We start from the raw sequence: 20175 nt of genomic DNA on the forward strand, positions 1-20175 counted from the left end.
TAAAAAAAATTTAAAAATCACTTAAATCGAAAAATATAAAAGTATTTTTTTTAAAAAAAATGTATATTTTTTTGTGATTTGGTTTATTTTGTATGTTGTTATAAAAAATCAAATCAAATAAATCATATATTATAATTATATTAATTTTTATAATAATAATTAATAATAAATATTAAATAATTTATTACTTATCTTTTACTTTATATTCCAGATGTATATTTTACTTTTATATATTAAAAAGATATAATATATTTTTAAAACAATAGTGCAAAATATTAAGTGATAGACAAACTACTACTATTATGTTACAAAAAGTGTTTATAATATTATTTTATATTAATACTAAATAAAAGTGAAAATAAATTTTTTTAACTAAAATATGTTAAAAAAATTAATAAAAAATATTTTAAAAATAATATAAGTTTAGTTGATAGATTTTAAATTATGATAATATATTACAAAAATAAAAATAAAATTACTAAATCAAATCAAATCAAACTTTTGATTTAGTTTAGACTTTGTATTATATTTAAATCAAATCAAATTGAATCTTATCTTTATTTTATGTTTAATTCAAATGACTTTTTAGTCTAAAAATTAAATCAAATCTAACCACATATAACCCTAATAAGACCCTAATAAGATAAGCTATATAAAAAATACAAAATTATTTAACATATATTTGAGTAAATCAAACTTAAATATATTGCAAACAAACAAAAGAGTTAACTGAACTAAATTATTTTTTCCGCGAAATAACGTTTTAAAATAATTTTACTTTATGAAAACGCTTTGAATTGTGTGTGTGTGTGTGTTTTTTTTTTTTTTTGATAAGCAACACTTTGAATTGTGTAACATACAATGAGACTAAAAGGGAAAACTTTATCCCTTGGCTGGTAAAACTTCTGACATAAAGAAATATACTTTGATTGAAGCGAAAGTAATTCACAACCCAAAGTAATTGTGAGACAATGAACTGAATGGAAGCGTACAGAAAAGCCACGTACACGTTGGTTAAAAAGAAAAAGAGTAAAAAGCTACTACTACTAGATTTTATCCTTAACTAAACGACACACGTTTTTCATAATCATGTGAGTGTCGGGAATTATGTGGAAGCAGTTCGTGTCTTGGGCGGTCTATGTGAGGCTGAGCTGTCCCTGTTTGTGGACCCCACATTTATTTCCTCGTAAAATCTATTGTCATTTGCTGCTGACTTTGTCCCCTTTTGCACTACTCAAGCCATTGAAGCCTTGTTCCGTTTATGGCAAATTTTATGCTTCTTTTTAACAATGTTTTAGTCTTTTTCATGACGAGGTCCTTGTGGTGAAGCTTTGTTAATACGTCTATTCAGTTAAAGTTAAGTAAGTGGCCTCTCATTAATCACTTGAGTCTTGTTCAATCATCAACACTATTACTCTATGCAACGTCTAGGCCCGGTAATTCTATTGATAAGGATCTCCCTTCACCAACTCTCATTTGGGTTCATTGTTTCTTGCACCAATAAAAGTAGTAACACTATAACCTCACAAAGTAATGCATATGAAATACATGAACTTTTTTTTTATCATTTATGTGGGGGCAACTCTCGCCAAAATTCAAACCCATGAAAGTTAATCTAAATATAACCCCCAACAACTCGCTTTAATATTAATTATTTCTTCCGTTTGTTTTGAGCTAAAATTTCTAAAACAATTAGCATAAATAAATACAAATTTCCCGATATTGATTCAGCTGAGAAATAAATAACCACTGAACTATCTAAAACAAAATGATTGGAATCTAAGAAATAATCAATTAGGCTGCAATTGTTTTTTAGGTACATGATATTGGTCCATTGATTTAATAGAGGGATCTTGAAACAAGAGGACGCCACCTTATTTTGTATCTCATTGAAGCTTATCTTAGTTACAAACAGAAAATATGCACACAACAATTATTGATATAGTTTGATACCCCTCTATTAATAATCGTTATTATCTATATGTACACGAGTCCCCTTAGAGATTAATAATAAACGTGCATGATTTTGGTTGCCCCCACACTCCGGATGGGTCCAAAACGTTGACGTTTACCCTTACCGCACGAAAGACCTCTTTTTTCTTTCCTTGGTAGACCGCGTCATGGACTAATTTATGAAGTAATGGTGCAACACTTCTGAGCCTTAATGCTACTACACATGATAGCCACATGCACCACAGCCACACCCTATCATTTTTTCTTTTCTTTTCTTATTTACTTAATCTGCTACAATCGGCCACACCGAATCCGATTCTTCGATTCGCGAGATCAAACTCCACCCATAGATTCTGTTGGTGGAAGTTGCCTATGATGTTGCTGGCCGCACCCAATCTCTCGGACCTCCCGATTCCCACGCAGTGGACCCCACCGCCCACGTCAGCGAGCACCCTCTCCTTCGGAACCACGATCTCCACGCCTTTCTCGAACTCGAAGGCCACGTCCCCTAACAGCCGTCCGATCTCCATCGCATTCCCATCGAAACACATGTCCGCCACTCCACCGTACACGTACCCCTTCTTAACCCTGGGTCCCAGCACTCTAATTATTTCTTCCCGCACCCTATCATAAGCCGCGTCGACAAGGAAAGTAAATTCGGAGCCGGAGTCGACCATGGTTTGACCCGACCCGCCAGCGTTGGGTCGAAAAACGGAAGGCGGAATGTTGAGTTTTCTGCCACCGATTCTTATTCCTTGCATGGGGACGGTGTAGGCTAAGGGGTCTAGATTCGGCATACGTTGACTTTGAGGGAAGGTCAACATGCTGACGTAGCGGAAGCGCGCGGAGTTTGGGTTGTTTCCGAGGTAGAACGACCCGGTTGGGAAGTTGTTGTTGTTCGCGGGTTGTCGGGTGGGGACACAGTACGAGAATTTGGTGACTTTGGCTTGGAAGGGGAAGGACAAGCGGCCGAGGTTCATTCCGAGAATGCCCCTGGCGTCTCTGGACTCGGAGGAGCAGCCGAGTATGAGGGGAGGGGTAGTTTGGGAAGGGGAGAAGGCGAGTTTTTCGCGGACGAGGTTGCCCTCGGCGTAGGTGCCGTCGGCGTAGAAGTAGGAGTAGTGGCATAGGCGGTTCTGGTCGCAGGTTGTCGGGAGGGTAAAATCGGGAACGCGGGGTTTGCAGAGAGGGTGGGTGCACGGAAGAACATAGAAGGAAGAAGAGAGTGATGGATCAAACGACGCCGTTGGGGGGGTTTTGTTGTGGCACTGAATCCACGAGAGTTGGCTTCCGGTGTCCAACACCATTTGTTGGGGCTGTGGAGGGGTTCCTATTGGGAGAGTAACCACCAGAGCCATGGAGTATTTGAACGAGGATTTTATGTTATATGAAGAAGAAGATGAAAGGGTTCTGAGTTTCGGGTTAGTATTTAGAGGTTTTGCTGTGGAGAGAGGGAGCGAGGTGAGAGGGAAAGAGAGTGAGAGTGAGTCGGTGGTAGGGTTGAGTTTGGCCGAGGAGGAAGTGGAGAAGGAGAAGAAAAAGAAGAATGAAAACAGAAGCATGCAAAGTTGAAAGAGAGAAACAGGGGAAGACAGAGCCATTGAGGAAGCCATGATTTTTTTGTTTTGGTTTTTGAATGGAGAGTGGCAATATGGGGGAGTGAGAGTGATGACATGGGGTTTATTTATATAGCCAAGAGGCCAAATAATGAAATGAACGGTTAGATTTATTTATATACATATTCCATTAATTAAATATTAAAAAATTTAACATGCATAATATTTTGTAATTAAATGATATTATAATTTATTTATATATATACTAGGAAAAAAACAGTCACTTGGTGTCTAAATGATTTTTCATGTTTTTCTTAACAATAAAAGATGGTGGGTAGTTTTGTGAAGATAGTTATAAAAATAAAATAATAATTTATGAATATAGTTATAAGAATATAATGAGTATAAAAATATATAAAAAAATATTATATATATATATATTATTGATGTATTGTAAATATAAAATCGATTAGAAAACAGTTTAAGTAAAGTTTTTAAAATAATCAATAAACATATGATACTATCATCTATAATTAGATGATAATATAAAAAAATTAAGTGTATTTTAATTTTTATAATACGATTCTTTTATTTCTTTGCTACATCGATTATTTTGTCATGTATTTTTTTTATTGTACAATTTTTGTAATATATATATAATCTGCTGTCGGAAAGAAACAATTGGACGGCAAAAGTAGCAAGAGCAACCCCAAAGTGAGGACGCGTTTTCTTTGGTCGAGTGGGTGCATCTTATGATTCTTTAACAAAAACAGAGTGAGTCTTTGCTTCATATCCTATGCATGATGATGATACCCAATTAAATTTTGGTCTAAATCCATATTCCAATTCTCTTTCTCTAGCCACCCCTTTTGAATATGGAAGGAGTGGTTGAGTTAATTGCAAAGTGTAATGGTTTCTTTTTTCATTTGTGATTAGTATTTGTCCTACATCGATCTATGCCTACGATAGTTCTTTATTACACTTGTTTATCAATGAAATTTTGACATGTGTATGCATGTAATCCACGATTCCTAACAAAATCATCAATTACTTGTCTAATAATTATATTGTGTAGAAAGTCCTCCTAAAATTCAAAAACCACGAGAAAAATAATGGAAGAGATAGCGATATACTATATTATTTAACTGATACATTACGAGTTACTTTATTTCATTCTCTGGAAGATGCTAGCTAATCATGACACTTATTGTTTTATTCATTTATTGAGATATATTAAAAACAATCGTGGGGTTACAGGATAGTTTAGCATTCTTATTATAATCTTCTCTTATCTTGTCTTCCATATTATGTAACTCTTTGAAAATCCAACTTCTAAATTTGACTTATCCAGTCAACTTTGCATTATTTAGCTAGTCTTTTTAATGGGTCCAAATAAAAGTAACGGGTTTTGTCTCACAAAATTTCACTTGAATGTAAATGGCTCATCGTGTATCGTGCATTAGTGATTTCATGTGGCTAAACATCAAAACAAAAGAAAAGAAAAATCTCTTTTTACCTTTTCCAATTTGATGTAAAAAAATTATGCTTCTCAGAATTTGAATATTGAAAAAATTATTACTAGAAATATCTCATGTGTAATAGGTCAAAAAGGGTTTCACTTACTTTCCTCAAAATTCAAACTCATCCTTTGCCATTTGTCTATCACAATACGTGTAAAACAATAAATATGCTAATCAGTGGCATATAGAATTATCTTTTTTGCTCTGTCTATCATATAAGGATAAATTAGTAATTAACATGTTATTCATTTTTGTTTTTGAGATCAGGCTGCAAATACAAGTTTCCTTCCTTTTGCTTATATGTGCATGGGACTCGTGCGTGCGTGCCTTGATGCTTTAAAGAAGTGTTTGATAGGGACATTTTTTTAATTTTCCTAAAAATTTAAACTAGAGATATTAAATTACCATTATTCGATATGGAGTTTTTAATTAAAAAACATTTTTAGGAAATTAACATTCTAAATTATTTTTTTTAATAAATCATAAGTTTTAAAAATAACATTTTCATCAGAGGAAGTAATATAAGATGAGTATATGACTCTACACTATTAGTATAAAAGTTTATACACGGTCAATTAATAAAAAAATCACTTTTAATATGATTTTTTAATGTAATTATTATAAATATTAGTAAATTATTTATCATGATAATTTATAATTAGATAATAATAGAAAATTACTTTATATTATTAATGTATAACCTATTTTCTCGTATAAGATTCCTAAGAAGCCAACGTAAAAAAATTTAGACATACTCAAAAAATATTGTTTAACTAAAATTTTTAATATTCAAGATATATATAGTACACCAAATGCATTTATAACATTATAGGAGAATACAATTAATTCCTAGGGAATATAATGTTCAGGAAAAGATTTGGCAATTGGCATGCCAAACATTCCCTAAAGAAAGCATTTTCAAGACTAGAAAATTGTAGAGGACAACTTTGGTCCAAATAAGTGCCTTTTGGATTTAACTTTGGTTTACTTTAATAAATTAAAATAAATAAATATTGATAAGCGTGTAATATAGTTATAATTGCGTTAAATTAAAAAGAGTATTAATATATCATTTAATAATAAATAACTATTTCTTCGGATGAATAAAAAAATACGGAGAACTGTAAATAACTAGCATCCATACCCCTGATATCGATTTAAGAGTATATCCAATTAATTAATCAAAGTAACTTAATTCATTAATAATTTAATAATTGTTAAATGAGCCCCATCATATATATGACATATTAATTCTTCAATTTTTTTATAATTTATACAACTATTCATCGTCTTAAAGGAATGATTCTTTTGATTTTTCTTTTTTAAATTATCTCACAGGTTCATATTGGTATTTACTTTTGTTTTAATTTTCTGTAATCCGTAGGTTATTGAAGCAACTTAAGCTCAAGACCCCAACAACGTTATGTTCCAATAATTGCTTGAGTAGAAAAGAAAAAAAAAAGTAAGAAACTTTCACCCATTAACACAAAATTAAGACGTTTTTTATATCACCAATTTATTTATATATATATATATATATATATATATATATTTATGTCAAAAAAATAATCCCATACAAACTTATGGTGAATAATTACTCTTATGTCTGTGTCCTAAAAGAAGACTCTAAGTTTCACTTAGTCCGTTCAATCAACATCCTACTATGAAATTTGGGATTAGAAATAATAGATTAAACAAGAAAAAAAAATTGGCCAAGCAATTTTGAAGAAGAAATATAACCATTTGATTTGATGTTGTTCTGTTGACCATGATTGACAGAAGAGTGGACCAAACGTATAATGTGGGCCATGGGACGGACGTGGAAAATTATCCTAAGTCCTAACTCCAATAAATGCGTAGAAAAAAATGCATTGAAAAAAAGATAAAGAATATTTTATCACTGTCCCATGAAAGTCACGTAATTAATTTGGTTTTTGTGTTTATTTTTTTCAGCCATTTTCTTGTAAAGTCTTTATGTAGCTATGCATGCGAGTCCCACATGTTCTATTCCATTCTTTCTATAACAGCACAGTAAGATGATGCAAATGTGCACCATCAACAGAAAACATTTCTTGCCGGGGGGGTGAGAATAGAGTGAGTTTTTTAAAATTTATTTTGTAAAATAAAAAGTACTTATTTTAATATAAAAAGTACTTATGATAAGTTTTTAGATGTTGGGTAAAAAATTACTTATTTTGAGAGCTGTTTCTCAAAATAAGCAGTTGCAGAAGCGGATCCAAAGAAACATGAAGAAGGGTTTTAATGAATTTTTTGGACAAAAGAGCCCTGGGCAAAAATTCAAAGTTACAAGCTTTACCCCTCCTTTTAATCTCACGGTTCCTGATTTCTTCCCTTTCATGACCTAAGGAAGAGCTCCCTCTGGGGCCTGTGTATAGTTCCGTTCACGATTGTCGTCTACAATTTCTTTCAATTCTTGTTCAGGTGAGTTTTATCCCTTTTATTTTTGTATTCTTTACCTATAATTTTAAGTTTTTCTTTTTCTTCCTCTTGTTAAATCTTAAGTTTTGTGGCGTACAAGAAGTATCACAGTGAACCAAGTAGCAAAATGGGTGCTTCCGTTTATAGCACCATTGGTCATTTTATTTATGTTCCAGCTAGAGTGAATAAATATGTGGTAGAAATTGTTACTTTGATTGAATATATATATATATATATATATATATATATATATATATATATAATGGTTTTTGTGGGGCGCATCAGTTTGATGACCATAGTGATAGGGTTGAATTGTAAAACCTTATAGAAATGACTAAAAGCAATGATCACATTAGATAATAGGTGAACATAGATAATTGAGATACTAAAATGAAAATCACAATTTATAAAAAAAATAAAATAGAACATAAGTTGAAAGCTGTGAGAATTCATTTAATTAGTCCAGGTGAGGAAAATTATTAAAAAGAAAATAGAAACCTCTCTTGTGTAGGATAGAAACTGACCCGCATTCACTCCTTACATGTGTAAACAAGTAGGATTTTTCTCAAAATTGTACCTTGAGTACAAAGACCACAAATACAACAATATTTTTCATTCTCATCTTATAGAGTTCATGGTAAATTCTCTAAAATGAGAAGTGGAATGCTTCCAACTTCCAAAGTTCAATAAACATGTCTAAATTTAGGTAAAAATACAATCCAACCACAATCACAACCATAGAATTACAGTATTCATGATTTATAATAATTGTCCAAAGAAGAATGAAAACATAACAGATTATAAACAAGATTCACTAGAAATCACATAGAACTCGAAATGTCATGCCATCAATTGCATCATTGTTAACTTATTAACAAGTGCGTTAATTCGCCAAAATAGTAAAGTAAAATGGAAGTTCGAGTGTCGAATACAAAGAGATTTTGATTGTACCCAGACTTGTATATATTCAATTTTCAAGTAATTAATGAATTGAGTTAAATATTTGTAACATGTAACATTAAAAGTAAATTCACATAAAATTAAACTAATTAACTGGCATGTGAAATACGAGAAAAACAAACACTCGGAGCTGTGATGCAATGGTTGATGTAGAATTATGGATATGTTGGGGCTTAGTCTACCAAAACTATCCTTGATGTAATGTTAATGATTTTTCTCTATTCAATATTATTTTAATAATTACCTACATCTACTCGTATACCCTAGTCATGATTCCTCACATGAAAGAACCTAATTTATCTAATTTCTCTCTTAATCCCTTAAGAGATAAACTAACTAAATTGCATTATAAACAAATATGTATGAAATAGGCTAAATAACATTATTCTATCCCTAGAAATGAATTATTTAGATGCTCTTTTCTAATTCTTAAGAGATAAACATTTTCCAATGCATAAACCCTAAAACATAGCATGAATATGGATGATCAAGCCACAAGCATGAAAATAAGCACATAAAAGAGACAATGAAACTGAAATAACATTAAATAAATAGTAAGAATCATTACATCAATAATGTTTTGTTTCTAAAGTTCCAACAATGGGTGCTTTAGCCTCTCATTGTCAATAGAGACTTGTAATTACAAAAAAGGATGGAGTTGGTGAAGAGAGTGAAGAAGAATGGAGATGAAAGGAAGGAATGACTCCTAATGGGTGATTCTTCTCTCCTTGGACATGCCCTAGCTTCTCTTCAATGTGGGGAAGACTGAATGAATTGCTTCCCTCCTTTTTCCTCACTTAAAAAGCTTAGTTTTGCTTTTTTCGCGACCTCACGCTAAGCGAGGAGTAAGTGGCTACGAGCTAAGAGCACCTTCACGCAACATTTGGCTTCCCCAAGTGGCTTCTTCACGCTAAGCGAGGGCTGCCCACGTCGCGTTGAGCGAGTGTGGCGCGCTGAGTGAGAGCCTCCAGGCCTTCAACTCTCTTTCATGCCTTCTGTGTTTCTACAAAAAATATACCACAAAAACAATATAAATTTATCAGTTTAAGCACCTACTAGACAAAAAAAACTCAGAGGATGCCAAAATCCTAATGATTTGCACAAAAAGAAACAATAAAAGAAAAAAATCTGATAATTTCTATATGACTTAATTACAAAATATATTTATACATAACAGTTATCAATCATAAACTAAACACGTAAAAGCATAACATACTAAAATGTCTCAACCAACCACTCAAAGTAAGGCATTCAACATGACACATATAAACATGCCAATTACAAGAATCCAATTTCAGTATTCTGTCTCAATTTCCAAGTAGAATTCTAAAACATGCATACAAGACTAAGGATTGGACTTTGTTTTAAAGTAGGTTAAGAACTTCTAGTTACTGTATAAGGTAGGTCATAAATCACTAATTCAATAAATATGAATTGCATGCCTTATAGAGTCATATTTTTACCTGTTATGTGCATCAAACATAAAGAAATAGAAACATTCAAGGAAAACAATAATCCAATGAATAATTTATTAAGTATGGATAACTAATTTATCAAGAACATACCACTCGATCATCTATTCTTAAACAATCTCACAATTGATTGCGGCAGAGTTAATAAATTACTAGGTATTAGGTATTAAATTATTAAATTGTAGAATATATATCATATAATTATATATATAATTTTTTAATGTTCTCAATGTATAATTACTATAATACCTATCTCATACTCATTTCCAACAAACAAGTAATTATAATTTTTATTTGCAGATATTTGTGAATATTCATAAGATTTAGGTATACTTTTTCATCCCTAGCTGAAAATTTAAGTCATCACCTTATCTCATAAGAAACAAATCAAAGAAGCAAGGTTATGTGTTAAGGAAGTGTATAGGTGAAATTTATGTTGAAAGTTTAATTTAGCACAACTTGTTAATTTTTATCTTATTTTCTTATTAAATACAAAATTATTAATTAAAATTAGTTAATAAAGTATTTCTAACATTTTGTTCTTAATATACAAAATGGAAAATTTATTCAATTTATATTTCAATATAATTAACTTTTTTTTTTACATAATTATCTTTTATATTGGATAATCTAGTATTCTCAAATATGATTTGAGTAATTTTAATTTTGAAAACTACTTTTTATCAATAATAACAGTTACAAATATTGTAAATATTATTTTGAAAAAGAATATAATCTATTGATGCAATTTAATACATGTAATAGAGTATGAATTCTTTTTGTTTGTACTTCTTGCAAGATATGTAATTTTAAAATAAATAAAGACCTTCAATAATACTCACATGAGCTTAAAAATATTTTCAAAATTAATACAATATTTTTAATTCATTCTAATATGAAGTTTTTGAAATTTTAAGATTCAAATAAGAAATAAACGTGATTTTATATTGTAAAATTGCTTAAATTGTCTTTTAAAAGAAGTAAATTGATCGTACGCAAAATAGTCAGTAAAAAAAGGTTTATAGTTAAATGTGACCTCATAATAAAATTCATCATCTAATAATGTAAGTTAATAATAAATAAACTTTAATATAGATTAATATCTTAAATACTTTAGAGTAAACACTTGTTTCGCCTTGTAGTTGTCTTGGACTCCCATAATAATTGCATAGTAGACTAGGCCCAGCCAGGATTCCAGCACCTCTTATCTTTTTAATTGTTTCTTTGGTGAAGCAAAATAAGGCAAATTGACCCATCGGGGGTCTTTTTACAAATTATTTCCCGGAATGGGGTTGTTTGTAAACATTTTTTAATGGGGAGCTGTTTTGTACGTGGAAAATGGCACCATACATGCATATCGCCATCATGAATGGCGAGATGCAGGTGGGAGGGGACTCGCCATTCCTTCTGGCGATTTAGGAGGGGACTCGCCATTCCTTCTTACGATTTGGCATGTCTATGTCGCCATTAGGTCTGGCGATTTGGCTTTGACGTAAAGAAGATGTAGACTTCTGTGCAGAAGAGATATATAATGCGATTTTTTTTTAAGAAAGAAATACGCTTAAAAAAATGTCATTTTATTTAATTGTTATAAAAAAGAAAACATTAAAAATATGCTTTTTTTAAGAAGGAAATACGCTAAAAAAACGTTATTTGATTTAATTACTATAAAAAAGGAAACATTAGAAATATGTTTTTTTTAAGGAGGAAATACGCTTAAAAAAAGCATCATTTTATTTAATTGCTATAAAAAAAGGAAACATTGGAAATATATTTTTTTTAAGAAGGAAATACGCTTAAAAAATGTCATTTTATTTAATTGCTATAAAAAAGGAAATATTGGAAATACTTTTTTTTAAGAAGGAAATATGCTTAAAAAAAGCATCATTTTATTTAATTACTATAAAAAAGGAAACATTAGAAATTTTCCTTCTTAAAAAAATCGTATTTCCTTTTTAAAAAAACATCATTTTATTTAAGCGTATTTCCTTCTTAAAAAAAATCGTATTTCTAATGTTTCTTTTTTATAGTAATTAAATAAAATGATGCTTTTTTTAAGCATATTTCCTTCTTAAAAAAAATATTTCTAATGTTTCCTTTTTTATAGAAATTAAATAAAATGACATTTTTTAAGCATATTTCCTTCTTAAAAAAATATATTTCCAATGTTTCCTTTTTTATAGCAATTAAATAAAATGACGCTTTTTTTAATCGTATTTTCTCCTTAAAAAAAGCGTATTTCCAATGTTTCCTTTTTTATAGCAATTAAATCAAATAACATTTTTTTAGCGTATTTCCTTCTTAAAAAAACATATTTTTAATGTTTCTTTTTTTATAACAATTAAATAAAATGACATCTTTTTAAGCGTATTTCTTTCTTAAAAAAAAAATCGCATTACATATCTCTTCTGCACACAAGTCTGCGTCTTCTTCACGTCAAAGTCAAATCGTCAGACCTAATGACGACATAGACATGCCAAATCGCCAGAAGGAATGGCGAGTCCCCTCCTAAATCGCCAGAAGGAATGGCGAGTCTCATCCCACCTGCATCTCGCCATTCATGCTGGCGATATGCATGCATGGTGGCATTTTTCACGTACAAAACAGCCCCCTATTGAAAAATGTTTACAAACAACCCCATTCCGGGAAATAGTTTGTAAAAAGACCCCCAATGGGTCAATTTGCCGCAAAATAAATAAATCATCTTCAAATTCAATTTTGCTATGAAAACCTGGCGTAGTTGAGGATAATAGTTTTATAATCTAACGACTCGAACCTACTTAATTTTATATATTGTAAAATATTTAAAGATGGGAAAGTTATGTCATTTCAATTTCAAGCATGTCACAAGTCTTATCAAGAGATTAATTATTATGCCTAAAATATAAGTGCTGTAAATGAAGTGCTTTCATTTAGCCCCACAGTATGAATGTGGCCGAATCATTCAAACTTGATCTGCCGGCTATTCATGTTCCTCAAACCTCTGATGACACAAGATGAATTTCAATAAAGGATGCATTATGGCATAGAAAAAAAATATTTTATATTTGAGTGAAAAGATTAAATTTAAATCATATAATTAAATATGAACAATTAAAATTTAATATCATGTAATTATTTAAAAAATTATAAAAGTTTTTAAAAATATGATTTTTTGACATTAAATCTTAATCTTTTATGTATAATTACACCACTTAGGTTTAATTCAATCAAAATTTAATTCTTTGACTCTCATAAGATATATCATGTCTTCAAAGGATTATGTGGGTTGGCAAACTGCTGTGTCTAGTTTGATCTTTATTCGTACCATAAAAGCATAATGTTAAAAAATTATAAACATGGTATGTTAAAATACAGATATATTAATCCTGATTAAAAGCTACTCCTACAATTAAATACTACTTAAATTATATATATTAATAGTATTTTATATTCCATCTTGTTCAATTAAGACCTTTTTCTTCTTCCTCCACAGTGACTTTTTTGATCTTATCTTGTTTCAATCTATGCTTGCTCACCAAACAAATAAACCATATTAATTTTACAAGAGTATTTTGTTACATGCACTTTAATACAAATAAGAAAAATATAATAAGATCCAGAAAGGAAGAGAGACTCAAGAATCCAATTTTTTTTAAACAACAGTTACTGTGAGGAATATATTCTCTAAACTTAATCATTTGTTGGTCCTGAAACGTATTGTAGATCATGATTTTGTCTCCCTAAAATTCAATCTAAAAAGAAGAGTAGACTGTTATACAACTCTGAACCAAGGAATAAGTCACAAACCAAAGTCAAGTTCAGCTCGTTTTAACACAGCAATCACTCTACTGTAAAATTCTGGTTCATTTTTCTTTATATCATCCAACGTTCGGGATTCATGCTCATCCACCTGAGTACACAAAGAATTACATTAGCTTATAACTTAAAGTTATTTACTTAAATAGTTTGTGGCAGTTAATTACAAAAAAGTTAAACATAATCTATAAAGAATTATATTCACCGTGATGCTAGTGAATGAGAGGAAAGAATGACAATCATTCAATGACCATATCATAGTTAAATGTGCATGTGATAGAAAACACATGATTCAAGAAAATGACAAACCCTTCCGCTACCATTTTGTTTTTGGTATAGTAACCTTTGACAAGTTGACACTAATTGCAATGTTATAACAGTGACAATGTTATGCCACATATTGCTGAATTTGATTACTTATTAATAAAATTCCTAAAGAGTAGGAAGTTTAACATGACTACAAGAGAAACCCTTCAATCTGGTGCAATTGAAATAATTGGAAACATATAGTTGTAAAAGTGAACTCTCATCTGTCATATTGCAGGCAAAAGGAACAAGCAAAAATCTGATGCTGATAAGAAAAGGAAAGTAATATTATTCGGATGTTTCGTTTTTATGCATCTCGTGCCATGATACTCTAGTGGGTTTTCTATTCAATAATGTACACAGATGCCCATAGACAGTACCATACCATGAATGGGATTCTTAAAATAAAATAAAGCTTTTGCTCAATATGATGGAGTCACTAATTACCTCTTTGAATTTCAGAAGAATCAAATTTGAAATAGATGCTGGTTTTGTGCGGTCCCACCTGAATAAAAAGTAAATGTGCAGAACAATTAAGTGAAAAATTCAAATGGAAAGAGAAATAGATTGTTGTGTTGGCACATGCTAATATAGGCAAGTATAATTTTAGAAAAAATAGTACATGAAAGTAGTCAAATTACCAAATGAAGTAGCTTGAAAGTGACAAATAGCTAATCTGAAAATAAAGTCAAATGCCACCCCATACCTTACAAGCATTAATTCATTAACTGATCGCCACATTCCTCGCCCAACATCTTTTACATGCTGCTCTCTAGCACTTCTTCCATGCCATAATTCTTTAACAATATACATCACTTCTTCAACATCTACCTATAAAACAGAAAAACAAAATGATACATAGAAGAAGATTCAATCTCATTATTTTTAATTTGTCAAATGATAACTATATATATGTGAACACTACGAAAAGGATTCATATAAAATTCAATCTGCACTTTATATACAGCGCTACCTTGGAGCTTCCTTGGCTATATCAGCATAAGACCTCTTACATTGAAGAGTAAAGTTTTTTTGTTTTTTTTTTTCTCATTGCAAATACAATAAAAGTAAAATTGATCAAGTATTGGACAGTACGATATTGATATTGATATTGATATAATATACATATCTGTGCTTCTTAAAATAAGTGTTCTTCATAATTCTCCCAATTAGGATAAGCAAGTATGCAGTAATTTTGTGTCTCCTATAATGACTTTTTGAAGATTGAAAGGGTGAAATTGATCTATACTACTTTTCTGCCAAAATATTACTACTAATTTTTTAGTTAATCATTAAATCAGAAAAGTGGATTAACATAGCAAAAAGTGACATTAAATTAGAAGGAATTCACTTGATTGTATAAATTATGGGGTAATGTGCAATTTAATGAATAGAGATGGCATAATGCAACTGATCCTAATTTTTTAAAAAGAGGTAAAGATATCACATTTACTGAACAATTTGTAAGGAAACAAAAATCATATGGGTAAAACTTGATACCTGCACTTCCATGTATGTTCCATACAATGACTCCTCATGCTCGATAAGGCGTTGATGCAGAATATGGTAATGGTCCATGTTAAAATTGACTACAGGTTCAGTTTGAACATGCACTCCTGCTAACTCCGTCACAACATAGGAGGCCATGAATTGTCCAAATATTGCAGGGATGGTGCCTAGCACAGGGATGATACGGACCCTAAAACCTGGTACTATCTGGCAAGAGGACCAAGAAGTCAGAATGTGTAGCCAGCACCACTAAATGTCAAGATAATGAATGATCAATGGTTTGACAAGAAAGAAAGAAATTGTAGGCCTAATGTTTATGATAATCAAACTAATATATATTTTATATTTTATAGATAAATGATAAGAAAATATAGAAAAGATTTCTATTAGCTATACCGCTTATTACTGAATGATAACAAAATAGGTAGTGGTATAATTGGTGGGTGATTAAACTAATGAAACCAATGAGCTCACCTGGTAATCTGAAGGGTTTTCCTCTTCTCCACTTGGACCCTTAAATGGAAGCAGCTTAGCTTTGGGTTTTTCTAAAGAAAACACAACTGGGATACCACCTTCAATACCATAATCTTTCCTCAAACGGTGTCTTACCTGCATTGCTATGATTGCAGTATGAGTTATGTAGCTAATATTAATAATAAGAAATTGAGAACAAAGAAAATCATAGTTGAAAGATGATTCGCCAATAAGCAGAAGAAAATCAAAGACTGGAGCAATTTACTTAACTTTAAAAATAATGCAATTTAATCGGCTTGAAAACAAAGTAGTGGACAAAAATCAGAGTCAAAATTAAAGTGATCAAAAGTGTAATTGAGCCTTTTTTTTCACTGGCAATAATTCTTTAAACAATGATCAATGCCAAAGATTGAACCTATACAAAAGTTTCTAAAAGGAAGAAAAAAAAAATCCAGCAACATAATATAAGTTGAACATGCATAAAGCTGATCAACAATCGTAAACTTGAAATAACAGATGAAAGTGATGGCTATCCAGATAATGCATGCTGGCTATTAAAGTAGAAGATCGTCAGGACAGATGAAGCTTTAACAACATTTTGGAAACAGTTGCTCTATAGTCAGATAGTAAAAGGAAACAGGTCCTTACCTAGAAACTGGTCATTAAAAAGTATAATAGTCAATTTTGGTGCACACAAGTGCACCTTTCTATAAGCGTTTGCACTTAAGTCTGTAAATTGTAATTATCACATGCTGTGGAAAAGCAATATATTAGTGTGCTATTGAGATAATTAGGATATTAGGATGTACATCTACAGGAGGGACTGAGAATTAGTATTAAACTGACATAATAATTAATGTGGTTTAAGCTCTACAGAGTACAATAAATAAAGGCATGCAAAGGAAAATTACAGCTCGAGATAATGGATCATTAGTTGATTCTCTTAGATCGGCAATGCGTATTCTAGTTGGATCAGCTCTGGCACCAGCCCCTGTTGCAGATAGAACCTTCAAACCCCTACGTACACATGCAGCAAGAAGCGCCACCTATTACATATGGCAAACCATACATTGAAAGCTTAAGCTTATGACAACCAGATATTTGAATATGAATGGAATGATTATTAATGGTAAGGAGCAGAGAACAGTTTTTATCAAGTTTTCCCAAGGCCAGCTATGGCATATATACCAAAATAAAACTATCCAGCAAACCACATTCATATAAGAATCCAAAAGTTTTGCATTTTTGCAACTTAGAAGCTAAATAATTGAAAGAAAGAAAAGTAAACGACTATGAATATAAAAGAACCATTAGTGCCTGATCAGAAAATATCACAACAGGGGAGTGAGGTATGTCTATGTGATATGATAGAACTGCAGAATGAACTTATAACAATATAGTCAACTGAGGAGTAATTTTTAGAGGATACCTTTGTATCAATGTTATCAATACAATCCAAAACAAAGTCAGGGTGGCCTGAGAGAATTTCTTCTTCAGTGGATGAATCATACAACATCACTTTGGCATCTATTTGGCACTCTGGAAAGATAGATAAGAAATGCTCCTTAAGGCACTGAGCTTTTGAGATGCCAACATCTGCTCTTGTCGCAACAGCATGTCGATTTAGTGATGAAACAGAAACCTTCTCATTTAACAAATAAATAAGTACAGATATTGTATGGAAGGCGAAGGCCCATATAAATTCTAGAGCTGGGCAAATATGACACTGAAAGATATAACTACTTTATCTTTTATTACTTTGTTTTACCAAATGCAGCTTAATAATATCGTTAACAAGATTTTAGCTTGAGGTTCTTGAGCCATGCACTACAGTAATTAACAATAAAGGCTTGTATAAATTGACATTTAATGTGATTAGAATAATTACTAAAATTATATTCATGATAACTAAAAAGAAAAAGAACCAAGTAACATAAAGCTTTTACCTATCAAAACACCAGTTTCTTACTTAAACTATAATAGTTGATAAATTTGCATTTTTAGTAATGTGTTCCAGCACACATCTATTATGATCCCATACTATTTAAGCAATATAAAATACAGAGTTTCGTGCCAAAATGAAGAAAAGAAGCTCCAAATTACATTAAGAGACAACATTTGCATTTCACAATGTAGTGTTCATTGGTGGCAACAAAATCTTCTGCCATGGCAATTAAACATTATCAACGAGAGAATCAGTCTGAGAAAAGACCTGGTCAAAGTCTACAAGAAGAAGCTTGCCAATCCCTGATCTCAAGAGCATAGAAGCAGCATGACTACCAACACCTCCAAGACCAATGACCACTACATATGATGCAGTCACTTTCTGCTGAGACTCAAAGCCAAAAAATTGAACGTTCCTAGTCACAGCATTAGCGTTCCACCCAAAAACAGTTTGATTAATAGAAGTCCAACAAAAGATAGATATATCAAGAAGGTTCCATCCATGTACACCCAATGTAGATAATGTCTTCAGTGAAAAAAATGTAACAAGAGCAAATCTAAAAAAGGTATTTAAGCATTGTGGGAGATTGGTAGTGCCAAATATAAAAGGGTCCTCAAGGCAAACAAGTCATTATCTACACTGGGTGTACATGGATGGCAGGAGTTGTGGAAAAACATGCAAAGTGTGGACATGTAATGCTACACAAGGAAAAATCTTACATGCCATGTCCAACCTAAATTAAACATCAAGACACAAACTGTAAAAATTAGCGCCAAGCATAAAGGACAAATATTTTGATAATTGATGCATGAACACTAAAACTGTCCAAGACAGTTGAAAGAGCTTATAGTCTAATTGAAATAATAGAGCATTTTTACCCATTAACTCACCCATGTAAAACAGAGTTATGTTCAGATTCAGAAATCACTTCAGATAAAATGCTAAATCTATTGGCAACAACTTGCAGTACCTAGTCAGCTGTTCTGAAACAATCTCATCTTTCAGAAGATCTTCATTAATCACCCTATCATTTTTCTTTCCAGCAATAGTGCATCCCTCAACACCTGATGAGACACAAAGTTCAACACTAATAAGGACACAGAGAGCAGCAGTCTTATTGATTTCATGATGTGAAAGTAGGATTTAGGAAGACAGGAGCATTAGTCTCATATCAAAACTTGTTTATAATTGATGACACATTAATAGTCATCTTTAACATATGTGCATGATTCTGCGCTAAAAGGGTAGGATGTGAGCTATAAGCTTGTAACAGGTAGTTTACACTCTGCATTCAACCTCTGGGCTAGTTTGTTTAAACATAAAAAGGTAATTTTAAAAAAAGTTCTTTATTTACGAAACATGGGACTAGAAATTAAGCATTGACAGGTGGTGACTAGTTGCAACTTCAACACACCAATATTGATGACTGATGAGTACGTGAGTGAATGTACAATTGTTATAAACAAAGACTTTCATTAGCCATCAGAAGCAGGAACACATAGATATGGAAACAAATTGGTTACATCTATTAACTTCCCAGTTAAATTCCATATATTTCCAGACCACTTACCATTGAAGTCAGCAGTAACATTCTTACTGCACTGCGATACACCTCTTCTGCAAACATCACAACAAGCATTCAGTACCATCCAAAGTACAAAAAAAAAAAACAAAAAGAAAAATTCACCGAACACCGCCTCAATGAAAATATCCCATTGCTCGGTGACCCAAAAGTTGAACAACTTGATCCAACCAACCCATCACGCTCTATGAGACTGAATTAACGCAAAGATTCAATTTTTAATCAATAAACATTATTTTAGCACCATCCCTTCTTTTGGGGGGTTCCAACATGCAAAGTACTAGTTCAGAGTCATTGTATATTGTATATATTATATATATACATAAGACAAAAAAAACAAAAAAAGTAGTTCAGTTCAAGAAGGTAACACAAGAGGAGAATAAAAGGGTAAAGAAGAAGAAGTTACATACTTTTGAGATTGAAGAAGCCTAAGAAGAAAGAAGGTAGAGACAGAGCCCAAAAGAGCCCCTCCTCCCACCAATGCCAAATATTTACCTCTCTCCATTTTTCTCTTTCTTTGCCAAAAACACACAACACAATGACACAGCTGTTTTAAAAGGTTTTTTCTTTTCTGGGTCACATTAACCGGGTCGGGTCGGTTTTAAAACGACCCGGATTCAGTTCGGACCCTGATCTCTTTTTTCGAGGTAAACCAGAGTAG

At 31.6% G+C, this 20175-nt stretch overlaps 2 protein-coding genes across 2 annotated transcripts; both read right to left on the reverse strand.

The window, feature by feature from the left end:
• Positions 1–1772: 1772 nt before the first annotated feature.
• On the reverse strand, positions 1773–3634 carry LOC114385441 (aspartic proteinase PCS1-like). Its single transcript, XM_028345518.1, has one exon. The coding sequence runs from the start codon at positions 3564–3566 to the stop codon at positions 2229–2231; it is 1338 nt and encodes a 445-aa protein (XP_028201319.1). The 5' UTR covers positions 3567–3634; the 3' UTR covers positions 1773–2228.
• Positions 3635–13410: 9776 nt separating this feature from the next.
• Positions 13411–20058, reverse strand: LOC114384674 (tRNA threonylcarbamoyladenosine dehydratase-like). The gene is made up of 11 exons (XM_028344390.1): positions 19925–20058; positions 19503–19549; positions 18903–18996; positions 18200–18347; positions 17417–17629; positions 16899–17033; positions 15988–16122; positions 15505–15720; positions 14711–14835; positions 14452–14509; positions 13411–13792 (listed from the first exon to the last, which is right to left on the reverse strand). Exons 1-11 carry the CDS (start codon positions 20017–20019, stop codon positions 13682–13684), a joined length of 1377 nt encoding a protein of 458 aa, XP_028200191.1. The 5' UTR covers positions 20020–20058; the 3' UTR covers positions 13411–13681.
• Positions 20059–20175: the final 117 nt, after the last annotated feature.

This window comes from Glycine soja, chromosome 14 (assembly GCF_004193775.1).
Source record: "Glycine soja cultivar W05 chromosome 14, ASM419377v2, whole genome shotgun sequence".
Lineage (NCBI taxonomy): Eukaryota > Viridiplantae > Streptophyta > Magnoliopsida > Fabales > Fabaceae > Glycine > Glycine soja.